At 43.3% G+C, this 23,290-nt stretch overlaps 1 protein-coding gene across 1 annotated transcript in view; it reads left to right on the top strand.

The window, feature by feature from the left end:
• The first annotated feature begins 1,051 nt into the window (after positions 1-1,051).
• Positions 1,052-23,290, top strand: part of NCALD (neurocalcin delta) — a 151,602-nt gene continuing 129,363 nt past the window's right edge. The window contains exon 1 of the mRNA XM_030217463.1: positions 1,052-1,150. Within this exon, the coding sequence (XP_030073323.1) occupies positions 1,083-1,150 (68 nt within the window). The 5' untranslated portion in view covers positions 1,052-1,082. The remainder of the gene's footprint in view (positions 1,151-23,290) is intronic.

Genomic DNA, 23,290 nt, shown 5'->3' with positions numbered 1-23,290 from the left:
CTGATTCTCAGTGCACTCTTGTGCATCTTTAAGGCTTTCATTCTGTTGTAGAGGTTGCTGGCCTTGCTAAATCACCAGGACAGTCTCAAAATTTCTAGCCTGGAACTGGGCAACTTGGCATTTCTGGTATTTTGGGACTTGCAGTACTGATTATTTTCAGTCATTGACTTATGTACTAATTGTAAACCCCTTTGATTGCACCATAAAAAGGCAATATATCAAATCCCATTACCCTTATTCTTACCCTGTGGTTTTCTTTTTTTTAAAAAAACCCAACTATACAAAGTTTGTTTTCTGCATAACTCTGTCAAAACTTGACCAATTTCAATAGAATTTTGCATATATCATCCTGAATACATTTGCAATAAGCCTACGCTCACGCTGGCCACCTCACCTAAACGATGTTGGCTGCGCACCACCTAGCGATTATCATGATACGTGCAGATGCCGTGTTACCACCATGTTTTTTTTTTTTAGTCAGGAAGATCAGGCACTGCAAATCCCATACTGCTTTGGAATGTAAATTCAAAACCAGGACTAGCCAAAAATCTCCAGCCTGGAACTGTGTGTTTAACTTGGCATCTCTATTTTTGATTGTCTTTAATTTCAGCTTGCATAAATATTGTGCCCATCCCTACTTTTGGCTTCATTTTTCAACACTGAGCCAACCACAGTTGCTCCTTAATATGATGTTGCCAGCTCATTTTCTAAGTGAAAGAAATGGACGGATTTTGAACTTCAGACAGTTCTTAGAAAGAACGTGATTTAAACATCCAAGCCCCCCCCCCCCCCCCCCCCCCCCAAAAAAAAAAAGGTTGGCAGAAGCTCCAGCCATTCTAACTTAAAACGAGTTCTGCTGTTTGGGTTGTCAGAGAGCCCATAATGGTTCAAAAGTACAGCCAGGGTGACAGATGACCTATTGAAATCATTCCAGAGCAGGGCTGCCGTTGCTACGACAACCAATGCTCTGTTGGCTTCTCAGCTGGGCATGTGACGGGGACTTTGACGTCAGCTGCAGGCAGTGTGTGTGTGTGTGTGCGCCCGAGTCCACACAGAGCCAGAGGCAGGGGAGAATCCTGTGCATGCCGGACTTATCCCTGCAGGGGCTGCCGGAGCATGGCGTGTTAACCTTCACTTTCCAGCCTGCCAGGTAAACGATCCGCTTGTCTTTGTGGCGTGGGCTGTACGCGCAGATCGCCGCATTGTGCATCCATCTTTCCCTTGTGTCTTTTGAAGCACATTTGACAGAACGAGCATGGGAGAGAGCGGCACCAGAAAAATATAGCACAGCGTCCACTTATTTGCTAACAACAGTGAATCTCCTGCTTTCTATTTTAGTACAAAACGGGGAGAGTGGGGGGAGGAACAGGCAAATCCCACGTACATTGTCTTCTGTGTCAACCCAGAAACAGGAAGTTGCATTTCAGTGCTGAGCAATGTTGGTGTCTTCGATGCGTGCTTCATTGTAATCAATAAAATTCAGTCTTAAATGTTTTTACATACTGTTGCTTGATTATGTATTGTACATCACAGCTGAGCGTTCCAAGAAGTGCAGACAGATAAATGCAGCAGGAAACCAAGTCTCTTAAAATGAGATGCTTTTGATAAAAGCATTGGGCTTTAATTTTGCATCCTGTATGGGGAAACGGTTTGGAAAATCTAAGTAGTAACTATGGTATTCTACTTAAAGTATAATGTTGAGTTACTGCTGATTTTAAGGAAATGTTTGTGATTCCTAGTTGAAGGTTGAAGTTCCTAAAACTTGCCAAGATCCGTATTGGCAAACTCTCCTGCATTCTCAGAGCATTCTCTGCCTCATGAAAAGCCTCTTGTCTGTGAGAATAAAGATTAGTGGTATAGATTCTGAAAGACACTGACCATTTTCTGGAAAGAGTTACAAGCGGTTATTAATCTATTACTTTTTCTTGTTCCTAAAGAAATGATGTTTTTCTTGTTTCTAAAGCGGTGATGTTTTTATTGCTGAGTTTGGGATATGGGAAAAGAGATCACACCTTTTGTGCATTTTTAAACCTCATGCTTATAACTGTGAAGTCATTTAATGCCTTTGCTTTTTGTCTGCAGTCATTGAAAGCCTTCCCACTGTGTCTTTTACAGCAAACTTTTGTTTCTCTTTTGTTCGTGTTTTCCATCTAGCCTTCTGTCCATGAAGGCCATATATTTTAGTGTATTGTACATTTTTTAAATAAAAGTTTTGTAAAGCCTCTCATGATAAAATGACTGAAAACTCTTTTTCATCGTGCTGCAGAAGATGACCATTTACTGTGTATTAAAATTTAAATTAATTCAGCCTTTTATAGATTTTCTTTGTAGTGCATGAATAATTTAGAGGAGCAGTTTATTCTCACAGCTTCTTTTTCAAAAGCTACCCTCAGCTTTATTGGTGACTTGGCTGTATAAGTGCATGGGTATTCTTTTCAAACTCATTTGTTCAATGAATGCAAGATAAAGTTTAAAAAAAAAAAAAAACCTCAAACAGAAATCTCATGGTTGCTATTCTAATATCAGAATGACTATGGCTATTTTGTTTCATGTTTTAACTGGTGAAGGCAAATTTTGAATAAAGGCATTAAATGAACTTGTAGCATCATAACTCAAGGAAGAAACAGATGTAAAGTGTTGCATCAGCATTCATATCTTTATATATGAAAGGTTTTAGTGGTTGTGTCGGTGGAGTGAGTCAGTTAATAAGAGAACTAGATTTCTAGATACATGCATAGATGATGGAGAAATGTTTAAAAACCATGCTATTATACTGAAAGAAAGTGCATAAATATTATGTACTTAAGGGGTCCTTTTACTAAGGTGTGCTAACAGATCTAGATCATATTAAATGATTAGATGTCCATAGGAATATAATGGGCATCTTATCATTTAGTGTATGCTAATCATTAGCATGCACTAAATCCATTAGATCACCTCAGTAAAAGGACCCATTATTGTATTAGGGGTTCTTTTAATACTCTTTCCTAAATTATTAAAGGGGGAAAGGGAAATAAGACTTGATATACTGCCTTTCTGATGTTTTTGCAACTATGTTCAAGGTGGTTTACATATGTTCAGGTACTTATTTTGTACCAGGGGCAGTGGAGAGTTTAGTGACTTGCCCAGAGTCACAAGGAACTGCAGTGGGAATTGAACTCAGTTCCCCAGGCTCAAAGCCTACTGCCACTAACCACTGGGCTACTCCTCTGCTCCTACTCGTCTGTTCCTTAAAGGGCACTAACTGTGGGAAATATATACAAATGGATGTTAACCACAGTGAAAAAATGAAATAGCTATATAAAATGGTTAAAAACTTGGTCCCCGTATTGAAATATGTTGGATTTGCATGAGATGATGTATCTCTGTACTCACGACTAAGACAGCCGAAAGACATTGCTTCGAAGTCCTACGTGCTAGATCTCAGGACTTTCTGCTCCTTTTGTGTGCTTCATCTGAAAGTGTTTAGGTGCAGGGAAATACAGTAAAAAAAAAAAAAAAAAAACAGTTCCAGCACTGGTGGAAACATTGTAGAAGGGTCTTTGGAGAGATCACTTTAAATCCAAGGATCCCTTCACTGTTTCTTTTAGACTTGATCCCTTCTAAGCAAGAGTCTGAACACATCAGCCCTAATCTATGAGCACATAAAGTATATCTTCTTTAATATTCTCTTTGGTTGTGTTTGTAAGCGCTGTTATGCGTCTTTGCGCTCGCATTTTCCTCTGAGGGATATAGCTAAATTATATAAAGTTTTTAAAATCACCAAGTTCTGAGACTATATCTTAATCGCTAATGCAACTCAAAAATATAACTTAAGTACTCCTATTAAAACACTATTACAAAAAATGTTGAACAGTACACAGCCTTCAGTCATGATACTTGCTCCTTAGTCTCCATTTGCCCTTATTTATTAGAACATTTAATATTACAGTCAAATCACCGTGGTTCTTGCTCAATATTAAAAAATCATGTTCTTAAAAATATAGAAAAATGTGGGCAGATAAAGACCGTATGGCCTATCCAGTCTGCCCATCCATGCCACCTATTCTCCATATTACTCCCTTACATTTCCTATATACTTGCCCCAAACTCTCTTCAATTCAGATACTGTTTTCGTCTTTACCATTTCCACCGGGAGGCCGTTCCACGAATTCACCACCCTTTCCATGAAGAAACATTTCTTCAGGTTACTTCTGAGTCTAGCCCATTTCACCTTTATCCTATGCCCTTTTGTTCCAGAGCTTCCTTTCAGTTGAATTTATTACCACATAGGTATTTACAGTGTCATTTTTCTATCAAAAAAGGTGCCTGTACTCAAATGCCAGGCCACCCTTCAGGGGTGGGGTGATCACTGAGGGACTCACCCCACAATAGTCAGGCCCCCTGCAACAAGTCACAGAATCTATGACAAGGCAGAATTGGTGTGTTGAGCCTGAGCTCTTTCATTAAAACTTGTGGTCCCTGGGTCAAGTTTAGCAGACACTGGAAAAGGTGCCGGTACTCAGTACCCCCTCAAAAAAAGCCCTGGGTATTTAAATGTCTCTATAATATCTCCCCTCTCCCACCTTTCTTCCAAAGTATACATATTGAGATCTGTAAGTTTGTTCCCTTATGCTGTATGATGAAGACCACTGACCATTTTAGCAGACTCCATCTTGTTTGTATCTTTTTGAAGGTGCGGTCTCCAGAATTATACACAGTATTCTAAATGAGGTCTTACCAGTTATAAAGGGACATCATCACCTCAAATGAGTTATAATGGGGTTTGAACCTGTGTTCCTTGGTTTATAGCCTACTGTACTAACCATGTGACTAGGTTTCTCCATCTGCTAGTAGTGATATGAAAAAAATCAGCTAGTAACCAATTATTTTGGAGGTTGCTTCACTGCTGTGGAATTCTCTGTCGAATTGAGGTTAAAGTATGATTTTTTTTTAAGGTTTAAGAAACTTCTTAACTTTTTTTTGATTTCAGAAATATGTTGGTTAGTGAATTAACTGTTATTCTGTATTTTTGTTTCCTTTTTAGTTTATGTAATGTTTTGCAGTTTTTTCTTTCTTAGTTCTGTGTAATTCGTTTATCTTTTGTAAACCATTCAGGTATATAAATATGCTGTTATTGCTTTCATCCTGAAAATAGTGTTCGTGGTTACAAAGAACAGAGTCAAACACACTTCTGGGGGTTGTCCTTTGCAATAAATCATCTCACTCCATGAAATTAACTGGGCCACTCTACATCAGAGGAAGTAGGATATAATTATAGTGGGTTCTGGTTATAGCAAATAGTTGGCAAAAACTCTTGGTTTGATTGTGGAAGCACATTCTAGCTGCATTAGAAACAAATAGTGGAAGTGAGGTCTGGCATGTCATGATGTGATCACTGTAAATATTGATGAATTTGAATCCTCTTGTAATTTCCTCTTACCCACGAGTAGGTAACACTGTTTTCTCTTTTTAAACAGTAAGACCAATAATCAGTGGGCATTCTATTTATTTGAAACATGGCAATATTGTTACTACTAGAATTCCATTAGTAATGATATATTTGATTTCTGATAATACAGATTGCAGCCTTAAGTGAAACCAGCCTAGCAGCCTTCTCTGCCGTTGAGATCTATTTTGCACAGTTTACAGTATAATCTGCTTAATTGGGTGTTTGTAATGTCAGAGTGTCACAAGAGGATCTGTCTGTCAGAGCAGCTGCTCAGGGCAGGAACTCAGTGTCTCTCCCCTTCACACACACATAGCTTCGCATGCTTCAGCCCTAGTCACAATTTCATGCTTCTTAACTTGTTTCCAGGTAGGCTTGAGTTCTGTTTTATAGCAAAATTCAACATTGTACTAGCACTGCTAGACATACACAGCACTGTACAACGTCAATAAGTGTTTAGATATGGTAGGTCCCTGCCTGAAAAAGCTGATACTCTAACCGGGTCTCTGGAATAATGTGGCTTGCCCAGGGTCACAAGGAGTGTCAGCTGCAGAAGTAGGATTTGAACCTTGACTTACACAATTCTCAGCCCATTGTTGTAATGCTCCTCAGAAGCAAATGTGGTTACTAGAGGCCATTAATGCCAGACTAGTGCCTGCATTTATTTGGATTTTGCTCACGCCTTTTTCAGTAGTAGCTTGAGGTGAGCTACATTCAGGCACACTGGATATTTCTCTGTCCCAAGAGGGCTCACAATCTAAGTTTGTATGTGAGGCAATAGAGGGTTAAGTGACTTCCCAAGATCACAAGTAACAGCAGTAGGATTTGAACCTGCCACCTCTGGATTTCAAGACTGGTGCTCTAACCACTGGGCCACTCCTCCTCTCTGGTGCACAATGTTCACAGTCCCCTACCATGGGAAACAACAAGGTTGCCCCAGATCAGGTCAAATAGCATTCAAATGGGATTTAAATGAGGTCATTTTCTATTCCCTGCGATGCTCAGAGAACAGAGCCCTGAAGAAGGGCGCCCTTACCGCACAAAACCTAGTGCAGAGTGTCATTAGGATTTATGATGAGAGGATTCGTGCTTGGGTTTGTAGAGGAGAAAAGAGGGGGGGGGGGGGTTGTCCTGTACGTTTTTTTTTTCCTTTTGCGAACTGCTTCCACACCTTAATGAATTTCAATTGAAAATCAGGAGGTTTCCTTCTTCCTGCCTCCAAATCTCCCTTTTAAAAAATTTGATCTGATGCGGAACATGTACCTGCCCCTGTACGGATGCCCAATGCCTGGTCTCGCTGCTAACCCTCACATGGAGCCCCTGACGCAGATGGTAACAGAGAAGCAACTGGCAGCTCTTCCCTCCTCCCCCCTCTGACATTTGTGCTCCCCAGACTGGGCATGAGTGCAAGATCTTTGCTTATTGCATCCCTTGTGTGCATGTCCCAGGCAGCATCCCCCCTCTTAACTTCCAGACAACTTCCTAATGCTCAACACTAAAGCATGTCTGTAATTGCATATCATTAGCGTTGGGCATTAGGAAGTTGTTGACAGCGCTATTCCAGTGCTATTCTTCCTGGGCCGTTCTGCACAGCATTGGAGTTTTGAGCATCGGCCTCTGTGTCACTTTATCCACAGTAGATATTCCTGAGCTACTCTGATTCTTGTCCCTGTGCTTTAACCTGTCTCTTGCCAGCTTTCTTGTGCTGACTGCCTCCTGACTATCAAACAGAGATCCTACTAGTTTGATTTAGTTCAGGCCTCACTGACCTGACTTCTCTTTACCTTTCCGCTAGTAATTTCTGGACTTTTACTTTAGCTGCCTGCAACACTCTAAGGGGCCCTTTTACAGAACGGTGGTAAGCCCAATGCAGGCTTACTGCTTGCTGTTTTGGGACTACCGCTGGGCCAACGTTGCCCGGTTACCGCCGGGTTACCGCGGGAGCCCTTATCGCTACCTCAATGGGTGGCGGTAAGGACTCCCTGTTGTATGGCCTTGCGGTAAGAGTTCTCTCACCACATGGCCATAAGTGCTGGGGGCTTTTTTACCCCCTGCGGTAAAAAGGGTCCTGGCGTGCAGGAAAAATGGCACCTGCTGCCAGCGAAGGGCCCCTTACTGCCTTCAGTGAACTAGTTGTCTTTAATTGTCTTCTCTACTCAAAGTGCTTGAAAATTGCACATCCTCAGAAGGGGTTTTCAATTGTAACCTCACTTTCAATTACATCTCCCAGGAGCTTCCTTTCAGCTTTGACCTCCCTTCATCTGTTGTTCAGTATGAGCTCTTGTGTTCCCCCTAGTGGTGATTTACTGTAAATCCAGACAGGCTGCCAGTTTAGACCCCTGCGGGTGGGAGAAATGGAAACAAGTCCAGGGCTTTTTTTGAGGGGGTACTTGGGGGTACTGAGTACCGGCACCTTTTCCATTGTCTGCTAAAACTGACCCAAGGTCCCCAAGTTTTAATGAAAGAGCTCAGACTCTACACACCAATTCTGCCTTGTTACAGATTCTGTGACTAGCTGCAGGGGGCCTGGCTGTTGTGGGGTGGGTCCCTCAGTAATCACCCCACCTCTAAAGGGTGGCCTGGCATTTGAGTGCCGGCACCTTTTTCGCTAGAAAAAACACACTGAACAAGTCAAACAAGTGGAAAAATAAGAACCAGACTATCCAATAGTGAGGGCAATTTTCCAGTTGATGGGGGAAGTTATCATGGTTTGGTAAAAAGCAAACTTTTACTGCACCTTGATTTCCTATGGGAGTTACCAATCTGCAGTATCTCTATACTATAGGTTGCAGACTCCCATGGCAAAGTACTAATGCTGCCTGCAAGCCACCTTGCAGCCAGTGCTAGTCCATCGGCTAAGGAATATCAGGCCTCCAATGCATGGCCCAATGCTCCAAGACCACATGTTAAAAGCTGCTGTGCTGTCCCTGCCATCTCTTCCTCCCCTCCGATGATCACACTAACCCCCTGGCCTGAAGCCCCTCCTGATCACAGCTCCGCCGAGAGCAACCCCACCTCTTCACAAACCCCCACTCCACCCCTGGGGCCTTATAAGTCTGTACCTGCTAGTCTAAGAGGTCCTGGGGAGTAGTGATCCCCAGTCAAAATGGCACCTCTAGCAGCAGTCTTGCAGTTCTACCAGTAGGATCCTTGCTTCCTTGTCACTCCTGCTGTCACCGATGCCATCACTCAAAATGGCGCCCTTAATGGTGGTATCTCACGGTACTACCTGCTAGGAGTCATATTGGCTGGAGTTATTTTTCCAGCTATAACACAACTTGCGGTTTTCAGTGCAAGTCACATTATAGATTTTACATAGTAATAAGCTGCTTTGCATGCATTTGCATGTTTTATATCGATTGCTGTATACCCTGCGGTGACTTATGGTAGTTATCACTGTGTTACGATGAAATAAAAATTTGAGCAAAGATGGGTTAAGTCACATTAGAGACCTTTTAACATGCATTGAGGGGAGAACAACCTGACTTACAGCCCAATGATCAGAAGCCCTATGGTGTTCCAAACAGCGCTCTAAAATTAGCACCAGAACAGCGCAGGGCAATAAAGCCGCTGTGATCAGAGCTAATAGTATGCAAATTTAGATACGTCATTAGCTCTGATCTAGGGTACTTCTGCGGCGGGGATTGTGCCTTGGCATACTCCCAAGGCACAATCCTGACACAGGTCTGGGCTATCAAATAAAGCCTGGACCTGTCAATGTTGTGTGGAGGTCCGGTGGACCTCCAGCCTACCCAACCATCTCCCCAGTCAGAAGCCCTGGGGGTCTAGCGCCCCCTCCGAACCCCCACCAGAGACCCAACCCCACCCCCACCCCTTGACAGAAGAGAGGGCTTGGAAGTCTGGTTCCTACCTGGTGACCTAGCGCCCCCTCAACCTGGTGGTCTAGAGGCCTTGAACCCCCCCCCCTTACTTTTACACGGAGGAGGGGGTAGCACTCCCTCCTCCTTCCAGTGCCACTTCCAAAATGGCGGCACCTTGCCCAGTGCTCCTGAAATATGCTGGGTGGGGCTTCACTACCATATAAGGGAGAAACTATTATGTGCTACAGAAGCCCTGCCCAGCGCATCCCAGGGTGCACTGGGCAGGGCATGGCGCCACCATTTTGGAGGCGGCCCTGGAAGGAGGAGAGACTGCTACTCTCTCCGGGCAGGTCCTCCAGTCCTCTTCTGTGTGGGGGGTTGGGCTCGGGGTTCCAGTAGGGTGAGGGGGGGGTCAGGTCTCTTGCCAAGAGGAGGGGCTGCAGCTGTTCTGTTGGGGGTATGGAGGCCCTGTTAGCTCCCCATTCCTCTGTAAACCCTAACGCCAGCTCCAAGCTGGTGTAGGGTTTACAGCGGTAGCAGCGTGCTAGTTTGGTGCACTGCATGCTGAGCATTAGGTAGGAATACTAATGTCCCTATTTCGCATGCATTTATGTGCTATAAGCGTTCAGAGACGGTGAGCGCATTGTTACACTTGCTCGCCGTCTCTGACTCTGGTGTCCTGTTTCGGCTATAGGTGAGCCCTTAGGTTCCCTGAGGCCCCGCAAGACCTCAGAGGACAGCCGCGCACCCCGAATCTTCACCCGCGGCGACCGCCGTTCACCAAGGGTTGAGCCCCCAGCTGCAGGCGGCCAGCAGGACTGCTGGAACCGCGGGGTGACGGCCGGCCTGGCTGGTAGTCAGCAACTCAGTCTCTGAAGGGCAGCTAGCAGGGACGGCTAGCACTGAAGAGGGACACAGTCTCTGAAGACAGCTAGCAAGGACGGCTAGCACGGAAGATGGACCCAGTCTCTGAAGGCAGCTAGCAAGGACGGCTAGCACGGAAGCTGGACCCAGTCTTTGAAGGCAGCTAGCAGGGACGGCTGGCACTGAAGATGGACCCAGTCTCTGAAGGCAGCTAGCAGGGACGGCTAGCACAGAAGATGGACCCAGTCTCTGAAGGCAGCTAGCAGGGACGGCTAGCACAGAAGATGGACCCAGTCTCTGAAGGCAGCTAGCAGGGACGGCTAGCACAGAAGATGGACCCAGTCTCTGAAGGCAGCTAGCAGGGACGGCTGGCACTGAAGATGAACACAGTCTCTGAAGAGCAACACTCCGAGATCCATTGTGTCGGCTTCTGACATCTGAAACGGAAGCACTGGAACCCTCCAGTTCCTCTGTTTAAATCTCCCGCCAGTCCACCCCTTCCCCGGAAGAGGAGCCAATCCCCCCGGCCCTGGCAGGCAAGGAGCGCCTGGATTGGCCAGCCTGCCCTGCAGGCGGAGCCTCAGTTCCGGTGCGCCAATCCGGCGCGAGTAGGCGGAGCTTCCTCGCTGGTCCGCTCCGGGCCAGGGAGACATCGACGCCGGCGCCGCCATCTTGGCCAGCGTGCTCCCTTCTTCAAGGCCGGCGTTCGCTCCAGCAGGTTGCCGGCCTCGGTCCGACCCGCGGTAGCGTTGGCTCCGTCGGCGGTCCGTCTCTGAAGCCCTGGACACCGCGAGGCCCGACGACCATCGCTCCCCCCCGCGGGAGCACAGGTAGGGGCCTGGGACAGGACATCTGGGATGTAGGCAAACACGTGCACTAGTCTGGCTCTAACGGCCTCTAGCACCCACGTTTGCTATTGATCATCTGGGTTTTAGAACCTTAACACAGCTTGATAACTTCCTCCCTGAACATATTGAGCAAAGTCCATGGGTACATTTTTACTGATTTTCAAAGAGAAAGTGTACACTTGCATAGCTCTTCCCCCCCCCCCCCCCCCGACTCTGAGGCTCTCTCCATCAGCACAGCCACAAAAGTGGCCCTGAAGACAAAACGTGTCTCTGTGGTACTTTGTTATTTTGTCCCGTCATTTGTTTTCTTTTAGGCACCACCTCTCCCTCCTTTTGCATCTAACATTATCTGTTGATTTGAATGTGGTCTGTTGTATGTCTTGTGTTTTATTTTAACTAATATATTTATATGTTTTATATGTACCATTCGACCTGTAACTTAAACCCCCTCATGTGTTTTAAGACAGTTTGCTCCCCTTTTAATGTATTCCCTGCTGAGATACCCAGTGATGGGTGATATCTCAAATAAATAAAGATAAAGTGTGCCCACTCATGCACTATATAAATGATTCATAGTAGAGAACTATTTTTGCTTTGACCTAAATAAAGTAGCAACATGGGTTTTACACAGAGAAAATAACAGCTGTGGAGACCTGGATACGTTGCCAGGCAGCAGCGAGCGTGGTCTTCACCCCTTTGTGAAAGCAATGGCTATAAAAATGTTTTCCTTCTTGAGAAGACGATTTTCAAAGAACTTTTCCCACTCTCTGAGCTGAAAATTGCCCACCCCCTATTCTTCTCAGCTGGTCAGGCTCAGAGGTTGTTCCCAGAAGTGGCTGAGTGCTGTCATAGAGGGATGGAAGTGGTGGCAGCCAGTGGACATTGGACACCTGCAGGCTGTTCCTGAGAAGTGACGCTGTGGTCTGGTGAGAATTGGGCCTTGCCTTGGAAACCACTGTGCTCTCACGGACCACCCAAAAGCCAGAGAAGAGTGAATTTGTCTCAAGAACCATAGTTTGCCCACCTCTGATATAATGAAACAAAATGTACACTGTGATGGTCATACATATTCACAGGTGTTAGCCACATAAACCTTGGAATTTGAAAAGATTTCCCTGCTGACTTCCTAATACCTGCAACTCAGTGTAAAGGGCACATAATGTATCTGTCCAGAAAAGAGAAATCTCTGAAGGCAGGTTTTTGATTTAGTTATGCAGTTTTATTTATGTACAGCATTCCTCCCCCTTTCCACTCCCCCACCTATTGCTGCAATGTCACAGCAATTAGAGATGTGCATTTGTTTGAAACGACATAGGAAATGTCATGACAAAACCCATCAGTGCACAAAAAATATCCCTTGCTGTGAAACTCCATATCATCCATGTACTACTACTACTACTACTTAATGTCATTTTATATCATTGGCAAATGGAACCAAGTAGAAAAAAAACATATATTTTCTTATGTGCCATCATAGTGCACATTTTTTACAAACCCCCATGGATGCCAGATCCGTATGTAAATTAATTGGTCAATTAATCCCTAAGAATTATTGCAGTTAGCAAGCACTTTGTCAGGAATTACACATGGATCTGCCCTAAGCACACAGCTCAAAAGGATCATGACCATGGGAGGGACATGTGCAGGTCAGGTGCCATTTACTGAATCTAACACAAAGAGTGTATATTCTTTCCAGATAGTGTATGTATGCATGAACCATTGCACATACATGAATAGTGCGGCATATATGCACTATGGGAAAAGAGTGCACAGTCTTAATAAAATAGCTCCTATGACAACAAAATGAAAAAAAATCCCTGGACAAAATGATCATTCCCAGAAATGACTTGGGAAAAGACACAGCAATTGATGCAGGATTAATCATAAGTTGATAAGTACATAAGTGTTGTCATGCTGGGACAGACCAAAGGTCCATCAAGCCCAGCATCCTGTTTCCAACAGTGGCCAATCCAGGTCACAAATACCTGGCAAGATCCCGAAAAAGTTCAATACATTTTATGCTGCTTATCCCAGAAATAAGCAGTGGATTTTCCCCAAGTCAATTCAATAATGGTCTATGGACTTTTCCTTTAGAAAGCTGTCCAGACCTTGTCCTGTGTTTGCATCCAGCCAGAGAATCCTACATTATGCTCTTGCCCTCTGCTCATTCCTGCTAAATAGGGGTGTGCAGTGACTCTACTACTACTACTACTACTACTAATCATTTCTATAGCGCTACTAGACGTATGCAGCGCTGTACACTTGAACATGAAGAGACAGTCCCTGCTCGACAGAGCTTACAATCTTAATTAGGACAGACAAACAGGACAAACAAGAGATAAGGGAATATTAAGGTGAGGATGATAAAATAAGGGTTCTGAACAAGTGAATAAGGGTTAGGAGTTAAAAGCAGCATCAAAAAGGTGGGCTGTTAGCTTAGATTTGAATACGGCCAGAGATGGAGCTTGACGTACCGGCTCAGGAAGTCTATTCCAGGCATATGGTGCAGCAAGATAAAAGGAATGGAGTCTAGAGTTAGCAGTGGAGGAGAAGGGTGCAGATAAGAGAGATTTACCCAGTGAACGGAGTTCCCGGGGAGGAATGTAGGGAGAGATGAGAGTGGAGAGGTACTGAGGAGCTGCAGAGTGAATGCACTTATAGGTCAATAAGAGGAGTTTGAACTGTAGCTTTTTGTTTCTTTTTTTGTGTGTGGTTAGATTCAAATGTTTAAAAAAAGAAGGAAAAAAAATTTAAAAACTAAAAGAAAAGAAAACATGTCTGGTCCACTTTCCCCAAGCGACTTCTGTTACCACTAATGTTATTTAACAAACCTCCATGGACCTCCCTCAATGCCCCTCCCATCCTATGTAAAATGTCTTTTATCATTTATTCATTTTACTATACCGTTACTTATTGCAAACAAATCAGAACGGTTTACATACAAACAATAAATGACGTAAAACAAAGCAATTAAACAAAAAATTTAAAATAGGAATGCCATAAAATATAAGAAAATACAAACAGATCTTACATTCTAAAGAGCATCACATACATCCATACAAATCTCAGGCTTACAATATAAATAGAATTCCTCTCGGTTTGAATCAGAACCTGCATAGCCCTCCTAATGAGGAGTAATAAATCTAAGTCTCAAAAGCTTGTTGAAAAAAGTGTGTTTTTAGTGCCACTTGGAATGAAGCATATGATGCTTCCAATCTGATCTGCTGTGGTAGTGAATTCCATGGTGCAGGGGATAAAAAAAATAAGCAGCTGCATGGGTAGATTCCCACCTAACTCTGGAGGGCAGGGGTATTGTCAGTCTGTTGTCTGTCAATGAGCGGACAGTGCGAACTGGTGTGTATGGAATGGTTAAACCTGCAAGATGCGTTGGAGTGGCCCTATGAACTGTCTTATGTGTTAAAATGGGAACTTTGAATTTAATTCTGTATTTAATCGGAATCCAATGAAGACTTTGCAGGAGTGGAGTAACCCTGTCAAATTTTGAGGTGCATGAAATGATACGGGTTGCTGTGTTCTGGATGCTTAGAAGACGTTTTAAGCTCATTTTGTCCTTAGGACAAAAGCCTTGCTGTACTTAACTTGCTCCTCAAAGTGATACCACCTGTGGATAGTGCTGTACAACAAAATGGCACTAGCCTTGAGTCAGCCAGTGCCATCTTGACCAGAAGCACCAGTGGGATATGAGCAATACAGAATTACTGTTTGCTAAGAAGACTTTACACAGAAGATGGGGGGAGGGTGTCTTGGAGCTGATGGGGGCCCAAGAGGAATGCCCTGGGAAGCTTCTTAAAAAAGACAATTTAGGCATCAGCAGCTGCTTGGAGAACAGGGCCCAAATATTTTATATAAAATAAAAATGGCATCAAAAATGAAATGACAGGGCAAATGAACATTTCATAGCACCTAGCTACACTGTTCTTCACAAGTGGGTGTTATCCGCTCCTACCTGCAGATGGAAGTAGAGAAAAAAAGCTAAATTTGATACATCCCACTCATAATGGATTCATCTGCTTGATGACAAGGAAGGGAAAATTAGGTTCTTACCTTGGTAATTTTCTTTCCTTTAGTCATAGCAGATGAATCCATGAGCCCTCCCTCAGTGGTTCATTATGCGATTCATGTTACTTTTATGTTCAGTTTTTCCTGTAGATATGTTCCCTCATTGGGAGAAGTTGGAAAACAGTCTTCAGGATTTCTGTTCAGTTACAGGAGGATGAGTTCATTCCCCCCAGGAGGATGAGTCCATTCCCTCCTTTGACTTATAGCTCCAGTTTTGGCGCATTCATCCGCTGTGAGGAAAGTTCATGTTATTATGCTTTGCGGTGTAACACTGCTTTGGAAGCTTCAAATACTGAAGAGGCAGATGGAGCTAGCTGGCCATGAGGCACTATGGTTTTTCAGTGCTCTCTATCTCCCCCTGCTGGTTGATGGACACTTCTCATGCAAATCCAACCAGGTTGGGCACACATAAAAAATCACACAAAAAGAAAAAATTATAGACATTTGTTGCACCAGTCAGTTAGCACTTGCACTGGGATATAACGTTTTCAAAAGATAAATAGGAGCAATCCGATGAATGAGGTGCTACACCACTAAGCCACAGAGATTGTCTGGGCGTTATTCATAGTGGGAATATCTGAGGGTGCTCCTTAATAAAATAGCTAATGAAGAAATAGACCACTTGTTGGTAACAGCTTTTCTGGTTTTTGTGAGAGATAGTTCGTATCTATTTACCAGAGATTAACGGATACATATTTTTATTATTCTGTTGATGTACCTGAGTATGACATCTGAGGCTGGCATAGAGGCTGACATGACATATTGTGAAAGATTTTTTTGAGGGTGGGAGGGGGTTAGTGACCAGTGGGGGAGTAATGGGAGGTCATCCCTGATTCTCTCCGGAGGTCATCTGGTCATTTCGGGCACCTTTTTGTGCCTTAGTCGTAATAAAAACACGTCCGGGTGAAAACGTTCATCAGAGACGTCCTTATTTTTTTCGATTATGGGTCAAGGACGTCCAAGTGTCAGGGACGCCCAAGTCCCGCCTTTGCTAGGCCTCCGACACGCCCCCTTGAACTTTGGCCGTCCTTGCGACGGAATGCAGTTGGGGACATCCTAAATCAGGTTTTGATTATACCGATTTGGACATCTCTGGGAGAAGGACGTCCATCTTCCGATTTATGTCGAAAGATGGACGTCCTTCTCTTTCGAAAATGAGCCCGATTGTGTCCTTAAAATAGAAGATTTTTGCCAATGATGAGGAACAGATCATTTGACCAATATTAAGGTTAGTTTTGATCGCTATTGGCTCATCAGACCTGTGGGTCTTGAGTGCCTTGAGGCTTTTCCTTCTTTTAAGGGACAATTGTGAATTTATCTCCTGCTATCATTGTTAAGTGTGGATCTTTCAGTGCAAGATACTTCAGAGTGATTTAGACTCCACTACCACTGCTTTAATCATATAGAGGTTTCTTCTTATCTCTCCCATCTCTACTTTTAGTGTATACTCTGGTGGATCCTTCTCCACTTCTATCCCATTATCAGCTGGTGTACCTCAGGGATCTGTCCTGGGAATTCTTCATTTCTCCATCTATACTTCTTCCCTTGGTACTGTGATCTCATCCCATGTTTTTCAGTATCACCTTTATGCTGATGACTCCCAGATCTATCTCTCCACACCAGAAATTTCAGCAGGAATCCAGGCCCAAGTATCAGCCTGCCTCTCTGACATTGCTGCCTAGATTTCTCACCACCATCTGAAACTAAACATAACCAAGACTGAGCTTCTTATCGTTCCCCTAAACCCACTTCTCCTCTTCCCCCATGACTGGATGGACTGTACAGGTCTTTTTCTGCTGTCACCTACTATGTAACTATGATAACACCCTCATCCTCCCTGTCTCATCAGCTTGTAACCTTGGCTTCATCTTCGACTCATCTCTCTCCTTCTCTGCACATATTCAATTGACTGCTAAAACCTGTTGTTTCTTTCTCTATCACCAAAATTTGCCCTTTCCTTTCTGAGTACACTACCAGAACCCTTATCCACACTCTTACCTCTCGCTTAGACTGTTGCAACTTGCTTCTCACAGGTCTCCAACTAATCCATCTCTGTCCCCTTCAATCTGTTCAAAATTGCTCTGCATAACTTATATTCCGCCAGTTTCCCTATGCTCATATTAGCCCTCTCCTTAAATCACTTCTTTGGCTCACTATCCATTTCCGCATACAGTTCAAACTCCTCTTATTAACTTACAAGTGCATTCACTCTTTATCTCCTCAGTACCTCTCCACTCTTATCTCTCCTCCCAGGGAGCTCCATTCACTGGGTAAATCTCTCTTATCTGCACCCTTCTCTGTTGCTAAGTCCATACTCTGTTCCTTTTATCTTTCTGCACCATATGCCTAGAATAGACTTCCTGAGCCGGTACACCAAGCTCCATCTCTGTCCGTCTTCAAATCTAGGCTAAAAGCCCACCTTTTTGAGGCTGCTTTTAACTCCTAACCCTTGTTCACTTGTTCAGTACCCATGTTTTATCATTCCCACCTTAATAATTCCCTTATCCCTATTTGTCCTGTTTGTCTGTCCAAGTAGATTGTAAGCCCTGTTGAGCAGGGACTGTCTCTTCATGTCCAGTGTACAGCGCTGCGTATGTTTAGTAGCAGTATAGAAATTATAAGTACTCGTAGTAGTAGTTAACTATTCATTGCGTGAAAAAATGTTTCCTCCTATTTGTTTTAAAAGTATTTCCATGTAACTTCATTGAGTGTCCCCTAGTCTTTGTACTTTTTGAAAGAGTAAAAAAATCTATTAACTTCTACTCATTCTACACCTCTCAGGATTTTGTAGACCTCAGTCATATCTCCCCTTTTCTGTCTCTTTTCCAAGCTGAAGTTTATCTTGTTGGGCAGACAGGATGGACCATACAGGCCTTTATCTGCTGTCATCTGCTATGTTGCTATGTATGTTAAGTATCTGACCTGTAAAGTTCTGTTTTTGGTGGCGGTCACTTCACCTTGCAGAGTCAGTGAGCTTCAGGCCTTAGTAGCTGATCCACCTTACACAAAGTTTCATCACAACAGAGTAGTTCTTTGTACGCAACCCAAGTTCCTTCCTAAGGTGATGTCAGAGTTCTATGTTAACCAGTCAATTGTTCTGCCAACATTTTCCCCAAAACCACATTCCCATCCCGGCGATGGATGGAGTGAGGATGGAGACAGAGCCTGTAGGGACAGGGTGAGGATGGGGACAAAACCTGTGGGGACGGGACAGAGACAGAACCTGCGGGGATGGGGTGGGGATGGAGATAGACTCCACGAGGACAGGGTGGGGAAGGGGACAAACTTTGCCCCCATGTTATTCTCTACCACCCAGCTTTTTGTTTCTTTTGATTCAAACAAGGTGGGGGTAGCCATTAACAAAAGCATAATCTCCAATTGGCTAGCAGACTGCATCTTCACTTATGTCCAGGCTGGGCTGATTCTTTTGAGAGTCAGGTCAAGGCTCATAATGCCAGAGCCATGGCTGTGTCTGTAGCCTGCTCGAGATCAGCCTATTTTCTTCAGTACACAAATTCGCATCTCATCACTGCTTTGAGGAGGATACCCAACTTTGCTACTGGTTTGGTCAGACAGTCCTGTAGAATCTGTTTGGTGTCTAGAATCCAACTTCACCCTCCTAGGCCGTTTTTCTTATGTTCCAGGCTGCAACGTCACAGCTAGTATGTATATGGCTTCAGGTTAATTGATTTGGAGGCCTTGACGTTTCGAGTCCCTATTGTCATAGCATTGTTGTTTTCAGTGAGCCTGGTATCTAGGGATTCCCACATGTGACAATACAACTAGATCTGCTTGTCCTCGGAGAAAGTAAAGGTACTTATCTGTAGCAGGTGTTTTACGAGGACAGCAGGCCAGGTATTCTCACATACCCTCCCACCTCCCCTAGGAGTTATATTCCTTTAGCTATGCTACCTAATTGAGGGGCCGACGCTTATGCGTCATGCAGAAAGGCATCTTGAATTTCTTGAAACGTCTGTTCACTACTCGGTGTCTGCACTGGGCTCAGTTGGGTGACATCACACAAGTGAGAATAGCTGGCCTGCTGTCCTCAGAGGACGTCTGCTACAGGTAAGTAAATTTGCTTTACTCCAGGTATTGTTCCTATAAGAGCTGGTCGACTCAGGAAAAATAAATGTTAATATGTTTAGCTTAGTCTGCTTTAAACATATTCCTGCTGACAAATGTGAAAAGAATAATTGGAAACTGACACACATACTGTGCAGCTGCCCTTTAATAGCTATGCATTTGGAATAAGATATGGTGTAGCTTGATGCATTGAGGGGCAATATTTCACGAAAATGTTCATAAGCGTTCTTCATAATATTTCAGACAGGCATAAATTAGGCATAGTAAGCACTAAACATACTGAGGTCAGTGTTCAGTCAAATGATATCTGCTTTAAGATAACCAGATAACTTATGTAGTTAAAAAAAATAACCTGAGAAGCTAGTTTTGCTAAATACAGACTGAATTAAGATATCTGGATGCTTTTAGCTGGGTATCTTAGGTCTGCTGTGACTGACTGATCTGGATAAATGTAACTGGATAGGTATTGAATATCGCTGCTATCTTGCTAAAGTGCAAACCTGCCCCTTCTACCCTCAACTCCTCCTCCTCGTGCTAGACATCTTGATGTCCCGCCAAAAACTAGGGGCCCTATATTCAAAGGATTTATGAACCTAACTTTGAGAGTTATGGCCTGTTTGAAAAAGTACTAGAAAATGAATTTTTGAAGCATGGCAAATGCATCAGAGATATGCATCACTAGAAATGTTTTGTTAGCAGTAGATTTGTTACAAATGTACCCCCTTGTTTACTAAGCCGTGTGGCAATGCTGACACAGACCATTCAAAGTGAATGGTCTGTACCAGCATTACCACACTGGCAGCAGCTAGTGTGGCTTTGTAGACAGGGGGGTTAATCTTGTAGCAACTAATAAATCTTACTTTGGGTTTATTATCAATAAAGATCAGTCAGTCTAACTCTGGAATCAAGGAAATTTTCTCTGTCTAATATCTGATTTCTAGGAGAATAATATAAACAGCCATACAACCTTCTTGTGACAGACAAGATACATACTCTGGATTTGAATCCAGGAAACATCTGTTACTCCATTATGGGGCTGGAATGATTTTCTTTACATAGGCTCCAGCGGACCTGATCCTCAATTGGCAAGTCTTTTATATGAGCCAAAAACTGAAGCCTCTGAGATGAATATACAGTAAGAACATAACAATAGCCAATAGCAAGCAGACTATGGACTTTTCCTCCAGGAACCTGTTCAAACATTTATTAAAACCAGAAATGCTAACCGCTGTTACCACATCCTCCAGAAAAGAGTTCCAGAGCTTAACTATTTGTTGAGTGAAAATATGTTTCCTTATATTTGTTTTAAAAAGTATTTCCATGTAACTTCCTCGAGTGTCCCCTAGTCTTTGTACTTTTCAAATGAGTAAAAAATCAATTTACTTCTACTCGTTCTACACCACTCAGGATTTTGTGGACATCAATCATACCTCCCCGCATCTGTTTCTTTTCCAAGCTGAAGAGCCCTAATCTCTTTAGCCTTTTCTCATACGAGAGGAGTTCCATTCTCTTTATCATTTTGGTTGCTCTTCTTTGAACCTTTTCTAATTTCGCTATATCTTATTTGAGATACGGTGACCAGCACTGAACGCAATACTCATGGTGTGGTCATAACATGGAGTGATACAGAGGCATTATAGTATTTTTGGTCTTATTCACCATCCCTTTCCTAATAATTTCTAGCATTCTGTTTGCATTTTTGGCCGCCGCCACACACTGAGAAGAAGATTTCAACATATTATGTAGAACGACACCTAGATCTTTTTCTTGAGTGCTGACACCCAAGGTGGACTCTAGCATCCAGTAACTATGATTTGGATTATTCTTTCCAATGTGCATCACGTTGCAATTGTCCACATTAAATTTCATCTGCCATTTGGATGCCCAGTCTCCCAATTTCCTAAGTTCTTCCTGTAATATTTCACAGTCTACACGTGTTTTAACAACCTTGAATAGTTTTGTGACATCTGCAAATTTAATCACCTCACTCATCATTCCGATTTCCATATCATTTATAAATATGTTAAATAGCACTGGTCCCAGTACTGATCCCTGTAGACCTCCACTGTTCACCCTCCTCCCTTGAGAGAAATGACCATTTAACCGTACTCTCTGTTTTCTGTCCAATTAGCAACCCACACCAGAACCTTGCCTCCTGTCCCATGACTCTTTAATTTTCTCAGGAGATTCTCATGAGGAAATTTTTCAAAAGCTTTCTGAAAATCTAGATACATAACTGGCTCACTTTTATCCACATGTTTATTCACGCCTTCAAAGAAATGAAGCAAATTGGTGAGGCAAGACTTCCCTTAGCTGAACCCATGCTGACTCTGCCTGTTAAACCATGTTTGTCTATGTGTTCTGTAATTTTATTCTTTATAATAGTTTCCACTATTTTGCTCGGCACTGACGTCAGGCTTACCAGTCTGTAATTTCCTGGATCACCCTAGAACCCTTTTAAAAAATCGGCATCACATTGGCTACCCTCCAATCTTCAGGTACTATAGATGATTTGAACAACAGGTTAAGTATTACTAACAGCAGATCAGCAATTTAATGTTTGAGCTCTTTCAGTACCCTTGGATGTATGCCATCTGGTCCAGGTGATTTACTACTCTTTGTCAATTTGGCTCAGTACATCTTCCAGGTTCACTGAGATTTCTTCCAGTTCCTCCGCATCATCACCCTTGAAAACCGTTTCCGGTACAGGCAGATCTCTTACATCTTCTTCCGTAAAGACCTTGACCTCCCTGAGTATCCCTCTTGCTCCTTTGTGATCTAACAGTCCCACAGATTCCCTCGTATGCTTTCTGCTTCTGATGTACCTGACAAAGTTGTTAGTGTAAGTTTTAGCCTTTGCGGCAAGTTTCTTTTCATATTCTCTTTTAGCCTTCTTTATTAATGCTTTGCATCTGACTTGCTGCTGCTTATGTTGCTTCTTATTTTCTTTATTTGGATCTTTTTTTTCCATCTTTGAAGAACAATCTTTTGGCTGTAATAGCCTCTTTTTTTTCAACTTTTAACCATGCTGGCTGTCGTTTTCTTTTCTTTCCACCTTTGGAAATACGTGGAATGCATCTGGTCTAGTCTTCTAAGACAGTATTTTTGAATAACGTCCATGCCTGATTTAGTGTCCTAATCTTAACAGCCGATCCTTTTAGCTTCTTTTTAACCATTTTCCTCATTTTATTGTATTTGCCCTTTTGAAAATTAAATGTAGTTGCAGTAGCTTTCCTTTACGGGTTCATCCCAGGTAGTAGCTCAAACTTGATCATGTTATGATCACTGTTTCCTAGGTATGCCTTAAAAGCTCATGCAAAGGCTAAGATCATCCAGTATCTAGCAAAGACTATAAGTCTTCTGAGTGTTGTCTTGGAGGACAGCATGGTAACATAGTAATATAGTAGATGATGGCAGAAAAAGACCTGCACGGTCCATCCATTCTGCCCAACAAGACAAACTCATATGTGCTAGTTTTTGTGTATACCCTACTTTGATTTGTAACTGTCATTTTCAGGGCACAGACCGTACAAGTCTGCCCAGCACTATCCCCACCTCCCAACCACCAGCCCCGCCTTCCACCACTGGCTCTGGCACAGACCGTATAAGTCTGCCCAGCACTATCCCCGCCTCCCAAACACCAGCCCCACCTCCCACCACCAGCTCTGTCACCCAATCTCGGCTAAGCTCCTGAGGATCCATTTCTTCTGAACAGGATTCCTTTATGTTTATCCCACGCATGTTTGAATTCCGTTACCGTTTTCCTCTCCACCACCTCCCGCGGGAGGGCATTCCAAGCATCCACCACTCTCTCCATGAAAAAATACTTCCTGACATTTTTTTTTAGTCTGCCCCCCTTCAATCTCATTTCATGCCCTCTAGTTCTGCTGCCTTCCCCTCTCCGGAAAAGGTTCGTTTGTGATGGTGACAGCTTGCCTGCAAGGTCTTAGGCACCTGTGGAAGAGGAGATGGCAAAAAAAAACCCAGTCCTTTGTTTCTGCTACAATTATTATTTTCACTCTATATCAGTGCTCTATACTAGAAACAGTCTCTCTGATTGGAGTGGTCAGAGCTCACCAACATTAGCAGAGCCATTAGGCTTTTGCTATAATTTGGCAGTTAGATGAACCATATCTTCAGTGATGAAAGAAAGGTAGATGAGG

Source organism: Microcaecilia unicolor, chromosome 1, assembly GCF_901765095.1.
Source record: "Microcaecilia unicolor chromosome 1, aMicUni1.1, whole genome shotgun sequence".
NCBI classification, from domain to species: Eukaryota; Metazoa; Chordata; class Amphibia; order Gymnophiona; family Siphonopidae; genus Microcaecilia; species Microcaecilia unicolor.
This window is presented reverse-complemented; position numbering and strand designations above follow the sequence as displayed.